Source organism: Physella acuta, unplaced genomic scaffold (genome assembly GCF_028476545.2).
Source record: "Physella acuta isolate Inbredline_101_S28 unplaced genomic scaffold, ASM2847654v3 ptg000969l, whole genome shotgun sequence".
NCBI classification, from domain to species: Eukaryota; Metazoa; Mollusca; class Gastropoda; family Physidae; genus Physella; species Physella acuta.
In genome coordinates, this window is record NW_026732486.1 from 414,611 (window position 1) to 432,394 (window position 17,784).

General features: G+C 34.1%; 2 protein-coding genes across 5 annotated transcripts; both read right to left on the minus strand.

Moving 5' to 3' along the window:
• Window positions 1–347: 347 nt before the first annotated feature.
• Window positions 348–7,932, minus strand: LOC131954000 (coiled-coil domain-containing protein 86-like). The gene is made up of 4 exons (XM_059317462.1): window positions 7,780–7,932; window positions 1,884–2,013; window positions 1,703–1,777; window positions 348–490 (listed from the first exon to the last, which is right to left on the minus strand). The coding sequence occupies exons 1-4, from the start codon at window positions 7,914–7,916 to the stop codon at window positions 425–427; spliced, it is 408 nt and encodes a 135-aa protein (XP_059173445.1). The 5' UTR covers window positions 7,917–7,932; the 3' UTR covers window positions 348–424.
• Window positions 7,933–9,462: 1,530 nt separating this feature from the next.
• On the minus strand, window positions 9,463–15,759 carry LOC131954015 (protein N-terminal glutamine amidohydrolase). Of its 4 annotated transcripts, none has more exons than XM_059317496.1 (8): window positions 15,444–15,530; window positions 13,534–13,586; window positions 13,151–13,237; window positions 11,762–11,864; window positions 11,442–11,489; window positions 10,830–10,975; window positions 10,528–10,652; window positions 9,463–10,310 (listed from the first exon to the last, which is right to left on the minus strand). In XM_059317496.1, the coding sequence occupies exons 3-8, from the start codon at window positions 13,219–13,221 to the stop codon at window positions 10,213–10,215; spliced, it is 591 nt and encodes a 196-aa protein (XP_059173479.1). In that variant the 5' UTR covers window positions 13,222–13,237; window positions 13,534–13,586; window positions 15,444–15,530; the 3' UTR covers window positions 9,463–10,212. The 4 variants fall into 4 exon arrangements, with proteins under 4 accessions (XP_059173479.1, XP_059173476.1, XP_059173478.1 ...); XM_059317493.1 differs by having other exon boundaries at window positions 11,436–11,489; XM_059317495.1 differs by lacking the exons at window positions 13,534–13,586; window positions 15,444–15,530 and adding an exon at window positions 15,719–15,759 and having other exon boundaries at window positions 11,436–11,489.
• Window positions 15,760–17,784: the final 2,025 nt, after the last annotated feature.

A 17,784-nucleotide genomic window follows, 5' to 3' on the forward strand; every position in this document is an offset into this window, starting at 1 on the left:
AATTTTAAAGTGCTAAGCAAACTAGTATACACTCACTAAAATTGATCTGCACAACTATATTGACATATATATCCGACTGTTGGTGTTTAGTAACTGTACTAACACTGTTGGTTTTTTTTTAACTAGAAAAACGTATTTTTGGTTCAATTAAAACATTTGCCTAGAGAAGCTCATGTCCATATGTTTAGAACTGCAATTTGTCTTGGTGTTTTTCAAGTGTTTAATTAACCTATGTCATGAATAATGTCAATTTCAAATAAACTTGTTCCTAACAAAAGTTATATTTTGTAAATCATGTCAATGCTTTACTTATCTCAACAATCAACTTATAGGATAAACAGAACAAATCCTGCTTATTTCAGTTTATTTATTTACAACAAAACAACTTTATTACTTTTACCTAAACATTGTTGATATTTAACCATCACCTGACTTCAATTGTCCTCAAATGTTTCTTCTTCATTTTCTTTATCTTTGCTGTGTTTTTTATCTGTTAATAAAACAATACTTGATGATCAATGAATACATTCAATTTCATTCTAATACAATAAAAATAAAAGCAATTGTTAAATGTAGCCATAATATACACTAAAATGACAAATTCTTAACATAGTTTTTTTTTTACCAGTAAAGTATCATGTCAAGTATTCATGGAAATGAGATGAAAAATCATCTCCAAAAGGAATTATTAAAAGAAATCATAGTCATCCATAGATTAGAAGCATCCAAAAAATGTATTTTTACAATTTTAGACCCCCCTCCACTCACTTCCCTACTGCAATGGTCATACTATATAATCTGTTACTAAAAGTTGAAACAAGAATGCATTCAGAAAAAAAGTATAAAGATAAAATTTTTCTTTTTAAAGCAACAACAAACTGATGCAGGATTCTAAATGCTTGATTATTTGTATTGAACACATTTTCTGTGGTGATATGTAGCATTAAGTTAAAAGAACTCCTGTTACCAAAAAAGTAAACAAATGACGCTGAACACACTACTTTGAACCCGGTTTTTCATAAATAAATAATGCCTTTAGGGTCTTAACAATGTCATTTTTAGATTCATTGATGGTTATTCTGTACTGATCAAATAAGTGGGAAATTTATGCTTTGGTGGATTTATGAAGAAAAGTACTCCCGCCCATGCCGTTAAGCTGGGTATCATTTTGCCATCATGGTCTATGGTAGCATCAGCATTCAGTTCATTTAAAATTTTAAAACTTATTGCATTGATCTTTGCTTTAAATGTATCTCAGCTTGGAGAAAAATCTCTTACAAGCTACTTGAGTATAGGTTAGTGATTACTTTATATGCACAAAGATGTTAGTGGGTTTGACCAAAATTTTGTATTTATGAATACAAAAAAAAAAAAAATAAATAAATAAATGTACATAGCATTTTGCAAGATTTAAAAAATCTTACTGTAACCCACAACTGGGTCCCAGAATTCATTTGGTAAATCTCCACTAATTAATTAATTAACAACACACTTTGTAAAGCAGTCGGCACCTAGATTTCTGGAATCTCAATGCTAGCCATGCATTTAAGTTGGTATTAGTATGCTTCAGGCCAATGGTTTTTACCTATCACAGCAAAACCCAGAATATCCCCCTTTTGGACCCTCTAAATGAGACATCATAAATAGATGATCCTATCCTCAATAAACTATTTAATAAATAGCTAAATATAGTATATCTTACAGGCTGCACTATTTCTGCTTTTCTTTGGTTCTCTAACTTGCGCTTCTTGTTTGCCTCCATTCTCTGTCTCCGAAGCTGTAAAAAAAAAATTATATTATTGAATATGTTAAGTTATGGTACTAAGAGGAAAAATAAAATTACAATGTGAATACCACTAGCATGCATCACATGATAGGCTTACCTGTTTTTCTTTATCTTTTTCTGTCTTCAATTGTTCCTGTATGTCCTTTAACCTTTTTTTTTCATTCCTGAGTTCCATTTTCTGTTCCCATGTCGTTTTCATAGCTTTCACCTGTTTAATGACAGAAGATCTGAAACACAGAGCACATTGCTAGTAACAGGAATTCAAATGTTAAGTGTTTTTACAGAGTTAAATTAACTTAGTAAAAAATAGATGAGTCATTTTACATTGTTTATTTATACGCTTTCTACAAGTGGACTTTACAACAATATAAAGTGTTAACGATCAGAGGGTATTGGCCTTACATTAACAATGTGGCTGAATATTTCTGACAAGATTATACGAACTCTCAATGACCCCATGTTGCTATTGCTCAGGCTATGAGCTATATTAAGTTTTTAAAGCACTGACGGTGACCCGTCAAACAGTTGTATTTTTCTTGTGAAGACAAGAAGAAGTGAGCATGCGACAATGTTTGGAAATATAAATAAAGATCTAGATTTAAAATTTTTTTTTTATCTCAGAGAACTCACAAGAAAATCTGAGTAAGCGATCATAGGAGCAATGGTGTTAAGATTTTTTAATATTTAAAAAAAATCTAAATTAGATCAAAAGAAATTTTTTTTTAAGAACAACAAAGGCCTTCAACACTCATGATATATCTAGCTAGATCTACTTGTTTAGTTTATAACTTTTACTAGCGTACCCGACCCCCGCGCGTTGCCGCGGGGATAGAAGAAAGTTTGACGAAATATATTAGGATTTCACCAACGCGTTATCAATTATAATTATATGTTCTTAGACGCGTGACCTTATTTTCTAAAAATGAGTTATTTAAATGTAAACAATGCCTGCGCTTGGATCATAAAATATCAGGACACGGGTATACCTATACTACCGCATGAAAACCTTGAGTGTACATTAATCACTCACCGAAATAATATGGTAACACACTTCGGTGACCGCCTCTGTGTCAGAGCGTAGAGGGGCGCTCTCAGGGCCCCCACCCCCCGATTACACTACTGCATAGGCGCGGCGTACTACCCCTGGCTCCTTAAAACTAACAGGCGCCATCGTGCCAAATAGCATCCTGTTAATAATGATGCAGATTTCGACATTTGCTAAAGTGACACAAATGAACAGGATTTTTTTCTTTAACATATAAAAAATTATTTGACGTGTTTAAAATATCATTGTGACTGATGCAATATGCTAGCGTTACTAATGGTCTATTATTAGATGCTCGATCTCAATTTCTGACTGGATTGTCTAATAATAGATGCTTATTGCATCATTCGCAAAGTGACGAAACTCTACAGTAGGCTCCTCATATACAAAAAGTTATTTTTTCATCTTTCGCAAGGTGACGAAACTGTACAGAAGGATTTCCTCGCGTTACAAAGTTATTTTTAGAAGCCTGTTTTAGTTTTACCGCTGAATATAGTAGTACCCCTTACTCGCTATGCAGGACGCTCGATTAACGGATGCCAAGTGCCAACATCGTCGCTCTAAAACTATGGGCGCCAAACAGTGTACTGACGAAAGTTGTACCCTATATGGCGCTGCCCATAAGAAACTTTATTTTCTTTTTCGCAGAAATATTCTCGGGAGTATTCTCATCTACTCCCTAAAGTTTCATGGTACTCGGATGAACCGCATCCGAGTTTTATTTTTTATATACCGTGTATAGAGAAAAAAAAATCACCCCCCCCCCCCCCCAGAGGGCGCCGCCCTTGCAATATTAAACAATATTTTTTTTTTTTGCAGAACCCTACTATTGAGTTATCTAATCATCTCCTCAAAGTTTCACGGTACACTGATGAACGGTGTGAAACCGAAATAGACTTTTATTTTTATAAACTGCATATAGAGAAAAATCGCAGCCTCCCGTGGCGCCGCCCTTGCGAAATTTAAAAAGGATATTTTTTTTTACAGAACCCTTCCCTGAAATGTTCTAATCAACTCCCCCAAAGTCTCATGGCTATTGGATAACGGTGTCACACCAAAATCGACTTTTATTTTTATATACTGTATATAGAGAAAAATTGCACACTCCCCTGGCGCCGCCCTTGCGAAATTAAAAATGATTTTTTACAGAACCCTTCGTAGAGTTTTATAATGAACTCCCCAAAGTTTCATGCCTATCAGATGATCGGTGTCACTGCAATTCACTTTTATTATTTTTATATACCGTATATAGAGAAAAATCGCACCCTCCTGTGGCGCCGCCCTTGCGAAAATAAAAATGATTTTTTACAGAACCCTTCCCTAGAGTGGTATAATGAACTCCCCAAAGTCTCATGGCTATCGGATGAACGACGCCAAACCAAAATCGACTTGTATTTTTATATACGGTATATAGAGAAAAACAAATCGCACCCTGCCGGGGCGCCACCCCTACGAATTTAAAAATGTTTTTGCGTAAAAACCTCCCCAGGAGTATTCTCAACATCTTTCTAAAGTTTCATGGCGATCGTGTGAACGGTGTCACTGCAATTTACTTTTAATATTTTTATATACCGTATATAGAGAAAAACAAATCGCGCCCTGCCGGGGCGCCACCCCTGCGAATTTGAAATTTTTTTTCCCGCAGAAACCTCCCCAGGAATATTCTCAACAACTTCCCAAAGTTTCACGGCGATGAGATGAGAGGTGTAGTAATGCATAAAGGACAAACACACACACAAACACACATACATTGCTTTTTATATATATAGATAGATAGATAGATAGAAGATAGATTTGTGCACCCACATGAAAACAAATTAATCACAAACTGTCTCACTATCCTATTTAGTAATTTACCAGTGATTTCACAGGTATGTCACACATTTTCTTCCAGCAATTTACCGCCTCACCAATTCAAGTTTTGCAATTCACCAACACCCTTACTTATCATAGTAAATCATCAGATGACAGATTGGCACATTAAAATTTGGGTATAATAATGTTAGGTATAATCATTATATAGCGTCGGTTATTATTACGGAACTGTACAGCAGTAAAAAACAGTAAAAATATGGCATAGTCTGTCAGGCCATTCCGGAAACCACTGGAAATACTGTAAACCATCATTTATTTGCCGCCATAATATTTTTAATACATAATGTTTAAAAATGAACAAGGATTGATTTTATTTGCAATTTAAATACTGTTTTACTACACTCGACTTTATTAATAACATTTAGGCCTAGATTTACTAATTGTTGCTAGTTTTATGTCAATTAAACATTAAATTAAGTTGAAACATAAATTTAATTTTACGAAGTAACTACGCGTCTCGCAGAGCGTGGCCCCTAAAGAATAGACTACGCGTCTCGCAGGTTTGATTTGCCATCTTATAATTGAAAATGCTTACTTTTTACATCTCTATCACATTCGCTGTGGTTAAGTCAACAGTGTGCCAGCTGTAGTCTGAAGTTCATAGACCCGGAGTTCAGAGTTTGAACCCGGGGTTAGCTCAGCCCGTACTAGTTTTTTTTACATTTTTTTTTCATATTGAAAATATGACGTAGACTATGCTTTTTTTAAATAAAATTTCCAAACATCGTCACTGTCGTGATTGCTTGCTTGCCTTACGTTTACTATCCAGTGAGTGGAAAATCCCACCACGGCCCACGAGGTCACTGTGAGTTCAGCAGGCCTAAAGCATACGTCATAGACGTTCCACACAAGATCGTCTGTCTTCACTTCTCTCTTCCTCCCACCCCCTCCCTCCTCAAGCAATTTGAAATTTTTTTTTAAGTTCACATAGGATAAATAATATAGACTTAGATCTACTATCACCTACAGGTTAAGGACAGTTTGATACAGCTAGGTTGCTGCTAGATCTAGGATTATCATCTGACCTCACAAATTTTCCTTGACACTACACTGTACTGTTTTTTTTACAAGTAATAGACTCTTAGATGTTGAAATAATATAAATACACTTAAACTCGATCTAGATCTATGTCAACATTAAATTGTTACCGCCAAAAAAAAAAAAAAATAAATCGGGCAGTCCTGATATCTGTATTTTTTTAGATCGAGTGCCACCTAGGGTAAAGATTAAGTGTACCGCGGCGCGAACTGAGCAAATGCGGCCTTAATTTTAATGTACTTGACTCTATTTTTATTTCAACGCTCAAATAAACTATGGTTTACAATAACGAATGTTACCAAAAAACAACAAACATTACCAGATAATTTCCGACACTATATTGTGATTTTACCTATGTTAATGATGTTGGCAGACATCTTTGCATTTTACCTCCCACCCAGCATCATCAATTGACAATTGGTTGAGGTAAAATGCGATACAAATCTGGGTAAAACCTTAGTTTAGCGTCGGTTATTATTCCGGAATCGTATAGCAGTAAAAAACAGTAAAACAATGCCAAAGTCTGTCACACACTTCCGGAATTCACAGGAAGTACTGTAAACCATACTTTATTTGGCGTCATGTTTTATTTTTATACAGAATGTTTAAGATTCGGATAGATTTATTTTTGTAATCATTTTTACATTTTGTAATCATTTTTACTATTTTTGTAATCTAGATTTTTTTAACTTGGCCTAGCAGCTAGATATCTAGTAGTATTTCTCGCTAACTTGGAGGCGTGGTCGGTTGCTAACAACAATATGGCGCCCGGACCGGACGTTTAATTTCCGGTGATTTTTCGGCCAAATTCCAGAGACCTTCAACTAATTACATTTAAAAATGTTTACCACGCGCAAAATGGCGGGATTTCCGTGTCATAACAACAAACCATAAGTGGCAGGGTTAGATATGCCAGAAAAGCATTTTAAAATTTGGTTTGGAGAACGGAGGCTAAATTCAAAAGTTGGTTTCATCAAAATTAATAGAATTTAAAAAATATCAACAGTGTAGGTACAGAAATGAGCGAGAACGTAAAGCATTATTAGTTTTATCAGTCTATGAAAAAAGAAATCAAATATTGTGAGCTGTTTTTTTATAAGACCGGCGTCCGTATCACAACCAATTTATTTTTATTTTTTAAAAACCACGTGACCGCTATTTGGTGATCACTAGTGAGGAACTCTTGTGCATGGAGTCTAACCTGATTTGTGGTTTTCTTTAGCTTCAAGCTTAAGAAGAGTTGTCATGGAGAGATGTGTTGGACATGGCAGTGATTGACAATAAATATTAAATTAATTTAGTTCAAAACGAACTAAAAACTCCAAAGTTAGTGCCTAATGGATTAAATATGGATGTCTATTATTCAGTGGTCATGTTTAAATTGATAATTGCGTAAATTCTAGATTTAGTGAGAAAAACTAATATCTAGCTAGATCTAGATTTAATTAATTAATAATTAATGGTCGCAAATCCGCTGCAAGCCAAAAACATTAAATTATTACATTTGACTTCATTACTTATATTAATATATGTTTTCTTTATTTTTAGATCTACTAATTTAAATCTACTATGATATTTATTCTAGTTTCCTTTTGTCGATTAAACTTAAAAAATTAAAACATTAATTTACTACAATCGACTATCAATTTATTTATATTTCAATGGTCAAATAAACCATGGCTTACCGTAACTCTAGTTACCGAAACTCAACAAACATTACTCGATAATTTCCGACGCTAAACTAAGGTTTTACCCAAATCTGTCACTAGACTAGCAGATTTCGAGCCCATCTCATGTAAAATTGCCTCACCATTTCACATTTTCCAAAGACTCAAGAGTAGAGAATCAGTGGTACCAGTCAGTACCCCAACACATTAATAAAACTCAGCAAATTAAATAATAAAAGTCTTAAAAGTTGACAACCAAAAATTATTAAATTATTAATTAAAGTTTATTAAAGTTGACAATTTTGACAACAAATAACCCAGCACAACGCATACAAAAATTTTCATTTACGGTCAGGTAAGCGATTTACCTCTGGGTTCTAACTTCTTTCCACATACGACCTGATTTTGGTTTTCCTCTAGGAATTTCATGGAAGATTTTTTTAACTGGGTCTGTTTCTGTTTTGTTATTAGACAGCTTATCGCCTGCTCCATGCTTCTCCATCATTGTTTTCAATTATTTACATGTATTGCCAGATTTAAAACCTTTAAAAGTTGCCAAATCGAAGATTTATAAATTTGCCAACTTGAAGAGTTCGTACACATTACACTTTTTGATAGGCCCTACTGGATTAAAAAAAAATATTGTAAAAGTAAAAGGTAATTAATAAATTATGAGTGTTAATTTATAATTTCTGAACAATCATAAACATTTGATTTAAAAAGAAATGTTTTTATGCATTTGTGTGTAACGACAAACACACACACAAATAACTATATTTGCCATCAAATAAACAAGCACAAAGAACTTAATAAAAATAAGGTTTTAAATGCAATAAAAACAAGAAAATAAACAAATTTTCTTAGTAAAAAATGTTTAGGCCCATATTTTTCCTATTATAATTTATTATTATTTACTTATTTGAATGCATTTAAAAATGTATGATCATAAAGGATTTTATAACTGTTTTATTTAAGTAATTTTCTACTTTTTACTAAAAAATTTTAGTATTGAGATATTGTAACCATTAAATTAAGTTAAAAAAAAAACCCAGCTTATATTTAAAATTATTTCCCTGCAATCAATATTGAGTCAAGACTTCTGAGGAAGAAATTTGTTTTGTACCCAAGTGACTTAATGTATCTAATATTTCCTTTAAAAAATTACTTTAAATGACCATTACCTGTGCTTTAGTAGCTTTTCGCTATGACGAAAATATTCAACATGAACATCAGCTTCCTGACTAATTAAGTGACTTACTTTGACTTGACTTAGTCCTCTTTGCTCCTTATGGAGCATAGGGCCTCCACCATTTCTTCCTATCCTCGGCTATTAATTTTGACATCTCCCAAGACATCCCTATTGGCTTCAGTTCTTCAAGAAGACTCCGCCTCCAGGTCTGTCTTGGGCGCCCTCTCTTCCGCTTTTCCTGGGGGTTCCACTCAAGCGCTTGGCGTGTAACATTTGTGTGAGCCTTTCGCAGTGTGTGACCCACCCAGCGCCACTTCCTCCTTCTTATTTGCACACCTATAGGCTCCTGCCTAGCTTTCCTCCATAGTTCCAAGTTCGGCACTTTGTCCTGCCATCTCAATTTCAGTATCTGTCTAAGGCATCTATTCATGAAGGTCTGTATCTTTGCTGTGCTTGCCTTGGAGACTCTCCATGTCTCTGCTCCATACAGCAGAACTGGACTAATTAAGTAATCACTACTAATTATTATCCCCGACTCATTGAGTAATCACCACCATGGTTGGGTGTCACCAGGTACAGTCATTATTATCATTGACTTATCAGTGACTTTTTATCATTCCCATTAGTAATTGAATATAACAATTATTAAATTATTTTTCTAATGATTAATTAAGTATCCATTCAGACTGAAAAATTGACATGCTTGAACTATCATTGGGAAGAAAGTGCTGAATTAGAAATGGTTCAAAATTTAGTTACCAAATTTGACAAATCCAACTCTTACATATAGACTGATATAGTAAACTAAGAAAAGCTATTTAGACAACATACTGCAGAAAGTAACAAGAAGGATAATGTTTCAACATTATGTTTTATTTCAATAACATGTTAAGGTATACTTTTGTGTAAAATGTTGCCAACTTCAATTTAAATATAATAACCATTTTTAACCAACATTTAAGAACCATGAGAGTTGTTTACTATAGCTGGTATTAGAACTAGGGGATTGCATAATGGGTGGTAGATGAGGCTTGGGGAATAATAACCTAAGAGAGACAACTCCAAAATAAAAAAAAACCCTGCTGATTGGATTGTTTCCTTTTGGTAGTTGCTGAAACTAAAACTGGTACCAAACTCAATGCCAAGCACTCCTTTGGCCAATACCTGCACAGGTCAAGAAAGGGATCACAATGAGTAGGTCACTGGTTGTCATAATCTAATGTCCAGGTATGGGCCCTGGCAAGGATCTCGCCAAGTTGTGGCAAGAGGAGCCATGTTTTATTTTTTTCATATTATTGTTTCTTTCATTCTAACCAAAGACGAAGTAAAAAATAAAAACTAGCAGCATATGTCTGCACAAAATATGAACTTAAATGCTAAATTAATGCAGTATTTATAATATTAAAAATGGAATGATGTGATGATAATGGTGGTTTTTTTAATTTTCAAAGCTGGGTACAAGGAAAATAAAACATACTTTCACCTGAGTAAACTGCTTAAATATAAAAAAATATAAAACTAAAAGATTTTGTTGATTTTCACAGATTTATTTTATGATCTAATTTAAAGAAAACTCAGCAAGCTACTGTTTAAAATACAATCAGATGAAAAACTAAAGAAACTTGTTTAAAAATTCATGCAGATGATACACTTCTCCATGTTTGCTTGAGATGTCCATAGAGATAAATTCATCAATGTTGTTGGACGAGCCTGTGGTGAAATAAACATTCAAACAATATCTCAGTCTACTGTAACTAACAGGTAACTTGATGTAAACATTCAAACAATATCTCAGTCTACTGTAACTAACACTAACAGGTAACTTGATGTAAACATTCAAACAATATCTCAGTCTACTGTAACTAACAGGTAACTTGATGTGACAAGCAAGTAAAGACAGTACCCTAGAGGAGGAAACATCACTTACCTGGACAAGTGATTTGTGGATAGTTAGGTGGAGGTGACAACCACTCCTTTCTATCATTGAGCATATGAGATCGGTCTGAGGCAAATGTTGTTAGGAACTCAGGAGCAGGGATAACTCTAAACATTCTAACAGTAAAGGATTCAAGTGTGAATTAAAACATGTTCAAGCCCACTGGTAGAGAGAAACATATCTTAAACAACCAGTAGGCTAGAACACTGTACATAACAATTATATAGGCCCTCACTTTAAAAAAACTAAATGAAAACTTAACTTTGGTAGTTGCAAAGATAAATTAATTTCACCTTTTGAATTTATCATCAAAGTTTCTTTCATCCCCAAGACATGCAGAGTTGTAGTCCTTGAGAGTGCATGGGAAACCCAGCTCAGTGTCTAGATCATACACCAACGTACGTCCAGCATCAACGTATAACATAATCACATGGTAGTCCTACAGGACAAGATCATATGGTAGTCCTACAGGACATTATCTGATAGTAGTCCTACAGGACAAGATCATATGGTAGTCCTACAGGACATTATCTGATGGTAGTCCTACAGGACATTATCTGATGGTAGTCCTACAGGACATTATCTGATGGTAGTCCTACAGGACATTATCTGATGGTAGTCCTACAGGACATAGCAGTCATTCAAAAGAAGGCTACCTTACAACTCATATAACTAAACTAAACATTTGTAACTTGTGTAGTATTGGACTAAAAATTTGTAACTTGTGTATTATTGGACTAAACATTTGTAATTTGTGTAGTATTGGACTAAAAATTTCACAAAACTGAATCCATATACAAGACAACATACAAGATAAACTTCTACTATGAATACACAAGAGGTTAAAAACATATTTCAAGTAACAAAGCAAGAAGAAAAGAGCTATAAGGGGAACAAACCCATACGATCAGCCTGTCTTCTGCTTTGCTAGCTTTTTGATGCCACAGTGGAATCTGAAATCAAATACATTTAATAAAATAGAAAATGTAAAGAAATATAGTTTTAAACTTTCATCAATCAAACCTGACATCTTAATTAAAAAAATAGTTGTTTTGACTTATTTATTTAGAACAAGATTCAATAAATGTTACCTAAGACTGTTAAATGATTTATTTGAATAAAATACAAATACTCTCAATGGAAAAACAAACAAAACAGTTATAGGTTTTATTTCTTAACCAGGAACAAAACATTTAAGCCAACTAAAACTGTGAAATGTCAGAACCTTTTTAGATTTGTTTGAGATAAATACAGAGTAGCACTTTGAAAGTTCAGACTCATGGCATTCTTCTTGTATGAGAGCACACAGTTTCCAAATATTTTCCTCACTGAAACATTAAATTATACATTCTTGTATGAGAGCACACAGTTTCCAAATATTTTCCTCACTGAAACATTAAATTATACACATACCTACAAACTTTATTTAGGGATGCATACTATTGTCAAATAGCATTTAGCTGATTTTAGTAGTAATATTAAAGATTTTCATTTGTGTTTAACATATTTCACATTTGTTTAACACAAAAGAGAACTAAGGTGACCACACACAAAATATATGTGGTTCCCTGAAAAAACTGTGACATATATATGACCTAAATATTTGTGGTATAAATAAGAAAACTACCCACAAGAATTGGAAATGTAAAACAAACAGAAGAAAAACATATTAGTTCTCAATGAGTAGTATTTTTTCGTACTTTATGTTAAAGTGAAAGTAATTATTTATGAAACAAGTATAACAACATTTATAACATTAAACTTTTAAATTTAATAAAGAAGTAAAACACATATAAATGTTCTTATTAAGCTAAATAATAAAAAAAAAAAAATAATAAAAATAAAAATGTTAAATAACAAAAAATTGTCCAAAATTGAGTTGAACACATCATTTCTGTGATCAAAGCAAAAGTTTTAAAATGAGATTGTGTCTGATTCCATACAAACTGTGCATCTATCAAAAGATTTGTTCATCTTTGATTAACAAAGGGCTGAAGCTTTATACATAGATCTATAATGCATTCAGTATAGCCAATTTGCCATGTTTATGAAGTCAATAAATCTCCATAGATTGGGATGACATTCTAACCTGAGAGCTTTAGTGCCAGCCTTCAAATACAATTTTTTTTTGTTTTCACACAATTGTGTAAGTGAAAATTACCTTGTCGTCAGTGTTGAATAAATTGTAAAAAAAAACTAAATTGGGGTGGGGGAGGAGGTTTATGTCCAGTTTTTGTTGTGACTCCAATAATCTTACTGAATAATCTTCTTTTTCTTTTTTATTCTTAATTGTAATGTTGGAGGGATATTCTCCAACACAATTAAGTAGGCTATTGTGTGTCAACTTGTTAAGAGCCATATACTCTGATTTCTGCCAACTTTTCTTTCTGGATTTGCTTCCATAGCCTTTGACCAACGAAGAGCAAACTACAAGGGGGGGAGGGGGGGACGACGACTATTCATTATAGTATTTATAGCAACCAGGAGCTTTACTGAGTAACTATCGGCTGACATTTACTAATCCCAAATGTATTTTGAACAAGTGCAAATAGTCTGATTTACTATTTCTTTTATCGCTATCTCTAACTAAATTAAAACTATTATTGCTACAAACCAGTAACAGCTTGTGTAAGTACATTTAGCAGGTTCAGTGATCACTTGTTCGACTGTTTTATCACTTGTCATAGTAGTGATATTAGGTCTATGGAAACAAAAACAACACATGAGGCTATTGTTGACAGAGCTGTATCATTCAAATAGAAAAATCACAACACTTGAATGTTGGTTACACTTTGTTTGGGATTATTTTAAATTTAATATTCTTATCTGTATCTGTAATCTGATATCTCTGGTCTAGTGGAACTTTTAAAAGGATTGCAACTAAAGCAGTATGATGGTTGTTACTGTTACCCCATTAATTATTATTATACTGAAAAAGATGTCTAGCACACTAACAGTAACAGAGCTCTACTAATTACTAATTAGATGTAGACCTACTTGTAATTGGTAATGAGTAGTGAAGTGAAAAAATTTCTTGGCTTTTTAAATGACTTTTAAAAAAAATAGGGCTTAAAAAAAGCTAAGTGTTAAACTAGAAAAGTTAGGCCTACTAAGATCTAGACTAGTACTTTACTTAGTTTAGTAGTTAGACTATATATAGTTAATAATAAAATAATATGTAGGGCCTATGTATTAATTAGATCTAAATAAATTATGTAACTAACAAACTACACTGCAGTAATGAGTAAGTAAGTAGAATCTAGATCTAGTCTAGAAAACATCTATTCTAACAGTTAGGCTTTAAGTGTTAGTAAGTACTAGATCTAGATTCTCTAGATCTAAGTACTAAGTACTGTGTTAGTCTGTCTAGAACACGGGTTCCCAACCTGGGGGTCGCGACCCCCCTGGGGGTCGCGAAAGGCTTTCTGGGGGGTCGCCAACTGGTATACTAAACCTTAGTAATTTGAAACAAAACATAAATATTTAGAAGAATTTTTGAAATTCGGCTTTACTAACATCACTGGAAAGGGAATAGAGAAGAAGCAAAGCGTACTGTACAAAGTTGTTCTCAGTCACGAGTTTATGAAATCTTCAAAACTAAAACGTCATTTGAGACGAGTCATTCGAAACACACCAAAAAAGATATGGAGTTCTTTCGTCGGTATGAAGCTAGTTGCAAACGTCAGAGACTTGATCGAACAGAACGTTTTCACCAAGAAAACACAGCATTAGTCAAGCATCACATGAAGTCGCGACAGAAAATGTCCAGCAAAAAAACACATTAGGAGAAAATCTCATCAAACGCTGCATGTTGAAGATGGTGAAGTTAATTCTTACATGTCCGTAGATGTTAAATAACACATTTTTATTGAAATTAAGCTTTCACCATTGTTTGCTTTTCAAGTTGATAAATCAACAGTCGTTAGTTCGTGTTCGCAGTTGCTGGTCTTTGTCTATATTCATTCAGATGATAGCAAAGAAGAGTTGCTCTTTTGTGAAGATAGCATGGAGAAAATAATTTTTTTTTTTAATTGGATGATTAAAATGGGTTAAAACGGCTGTGAGGGTTTGTGCGGATGGTGCACCATCTATGTTTAGGTCAAAATCGGGCTTTCAGAAAGCAGAAAAGATTTCGCTCCCTAACCACAACCCTCACCAATCGCCATCACAAAGAGTCCATTGCTGGTATAAGTGGTAAATTATATAAAATCTGTTGCCAGCATTCACGATGAATTACAAGATGAATTCTTTGATTTGTAGAATGATTCCGCGTAAGATAAAAAACTGCACACTCAATTTTGGTGTAGTATTCACCATTCATACCCAAACGTAAAATTGATTGAATTTTCGACAATAGATTTTCAACACTAATTTTCGATTAAAAACAAAATTAAGATAATGATAATGACATATGTTAGCGTTAACAAAAAAAGATACTTTAAAAAAAAAATTAACCGCGAATGTTTAGTGAATAGTATGCAATTTTACTCATGGTATTAAAACAGTTATTAAGAGTAGTTCATATTGAAAGTCTACCAAAAAATCTTAGTTTAGTGCTTATTGATTTCCATAATAATTTCGCCTTTTTAATTCTATGGGGGTCGCGGGTCACTTAATTTTTATAAAAGGGGGTCGCCACTCGAAAAAGGTTGGGAACCACTGGTCTAGAATCTAGTAAATTAGTTAGCACAGCAGATCTACGTCAGTTAGGGCCTAACCCGCCCTAACTGACTGTTACTAGAAATAATCTACTAGATCTAGATCTACTACACAAGTACTTAGTTACTAAGTTAGATCTATAGCCGTATTATTAAATGTTGTTAATTATCTTTTGGATTTTGTGGGAGACATTTCTGTTTCTGTATCAAGACATTTCTAGATAATAAAGCTATTCTACGGCCTGTTACGTTTGTTTAAATGCAGAAATAGATCTTCTTTGCCTATGAACTAAATCGCTATTAGAGAAGTTATAAGTTTAGTCTGCTAGGCTACACTTGACCAGATACGTTTTTAAAAACAATGCCAGGTTTTAAAATCTAACATAAATGAAGCCAAAATAAGAAAGATGAAACCAGAAATTTTAGATGAATGAAACTTTAGGCTAAAATTAAGCGATAAAAGAAAATAAAGGTGAGACACTAACTCTGAGCTAACATTTCCCCCCCCCAGAAACCAGACCTACATGTCGGCCCTAACACAACAAAGTAAAGTGCGCCTTCTGTAAAAGCACAAACCCAAGTTTAGTTGTGATAACGAAAGTAATTTTTTTTTACAAATAAAGCCATAAATGATCCCGTTTCATCCTAACTAATGATCTCGGCTCTAGGCCCCGAAAACATTTCTTCCATGGAGTACATAGAGTACGCTTATAATATATATATATATATATATATATATATATATATATATATATATATATATATATATATATATATATATATATATATATATAATGATGGGCGTCAAATTATGAGTTCGCCATGGAAGAAATGTTTTCGGGGCCTAGGGTTAGGGTTAGGGTTAGATGTATCCTATGGATGTATAGGGCTCCATTTTGTCTCGGGAGTCAATAGAAGCACTCAAACAAGTGGAGTATCAGGTCATTAGCCAGAAGTTATGGGTTGTCCATGCCTTGCGATCTCTCTCTCTCTCTCTCGACCTTTGCCGGTACACTCTGTACACAAGACTTCTAGGCTAAAGCATGATTTAAGCTCCGGGGAAATGTTGGTGTAGGTTGAAGAGGATGGTAAGAGGAACTACACTTCTGCTAGTCACCCTTGAAATGCTCGTTGGGGCACTTAATTCACTTACTCGTTACACTATTAATGCTACTTCTTTTCCTAAAACATAACTTAACTATATGTTATTGAGTATAACTTAATGCTACTGTACCATGTTTTGTTACTTTCGCTTAATTTTGGACAATTTTTATTGGAAATGTTGGGGGGGGGGGGGGTGATCTCGAAGTTCAAGGTAAAATATTTATTTATTTTGTAGATACTTAAGCTTCCCCTACCAAGTGCACACGAATATAAACAAACGTTGTTATTTTTTAACCAAAGAATATTGATTAAACTGGAAGTATCTATAATATATTTTCCTCTACGAGTCTAAAAACAATCATTAACGTGATGTGTACTCAGTAGTCAGGTAATTAATGAACTGAAAAGTTCAACTATCAAAATTAACGGTTCAATAAAACCGGCATTCGAGAAAAAAAAAAGAATCTTATAGCCCTCAAGTCTGACTTTTGCAGCAATCTTTGACAATCTAATTTTATTTCTGTCAGACAAAGCGCCGTCTGTTAGGTAAGTCTGAAGGTTTGGCACAATGGGCCACCGAGGGCCCTTTGAAAGGCACCGAGGCAGCGATAAAAGCACAGCTCCGTCCTGTGTTGAATTGATTTGGTTTGTTTCGTTTACTTGCGCGTGATTGGTATCATTTTGAATAGTCGTTTTGTTTTTGAGCTAGCAGACACCAGACACGATACATTTTGTAGGCTGTGCTTGTGGATTTATTTTTGAGTAAAAACCCTCGTAAAATTGAAGGTTTGTTATTTTTTTGGTGCTAATGTAGTCTACATCTTCGTTATTCATGATACGATTTAGGCCTAGATCTATTTTAGGAATTTTTAAACTGTCATAAACATTAGCCGAGGTAAAAATGGATTAAATTGACATTTTTTTAAACAAAAAAAAAAAGCCTCTCATTCCTGCCGGCTAAATTTCGCAGAGCTGAAAGGAGGAGCAGAGATTCTAATTCTAGTTAATTCTAACTTTGATCCATTACCAAAAGTCGTCTAAAATTGGTAATCATTCGCTAAAACCCGGGGGTTATCCCCGGGGTGTCCCGTGGGGTGGTCACTTACTCTTGACTAGATTGATCTCACATTTTACTTTAGGGCGCCATCAGCCCCCCTCCCTTCCAGTCAAAATGTCAGATGTGTATCCAACCCGTGTGATCAACAGGCTGACCCCTGACCTCCGTTAAGTCCTATTGATTTCTACATTTAAATTAAAGACAATCCTGCTGTGTTAACCCCCACCCTCCCCCTCTCAGCTGATCGTTCGCCGTGACGGCGGGACGTTTTGTTGCGACATTCCTTGTGTTCAAGTGATCCAATGTTTTATTAAAGTTTATCTCCATTCTCCCTGTTGGCACCACAGCTGAAGACTTATTGTTTAGTCGCCCCCTCCCCTTCACACACGACAAGTTCACTGAGAGGTTTAAGACACGAGGAACAAAAGT

Excerpts from the sequence above, each read along its gene's own strand:
- LOC131954015 (XM_059317495.1), bottom strand. The coding sequence starts at position 13,221 with ATGACAAGTGATAAAACAGTCGAACAAGTGATCACTGAACCTGCTAAA. Across the intron at positions 10,653-10,829 it reads TTTGATGATAAATTCAAAAG|AATGTTTAGAGTTATCCCTG; the intron begins GTGAAATTAATT and ends CTTTACTGTTAG. Across the intron at positions 10,311-10,527 it reads TCCACAAATCACTTGTCCAG|GCTCGTCCAACAACATTGAT; the intron begins GTAAGTGATGTT and ends ATTTCACCACAG.
- LOC131954000 (XM_059317462.1), bottom strand. The coding sequence starts at position 7,916 with ATGATGGAGAAGCATGGAGCAGGCGATAAGCTGTCTAATAACAAAACA. Across the intron at positions 1,778-1,883 it reads AAAAAGATAAAGAAAAACAG|CTTCGGAGACAGAGAATGGA; the intron begins GTAAGCCTATCA and ends TTTTTTTTACAG. Across the intron at positions 491-1,702 it reads AAGCAGAAATAGTGCAGCCT|ATAAAAAACACAGCAAAGAT; the intron begins GTAAGATATACT and ends TTTTATTAACAG.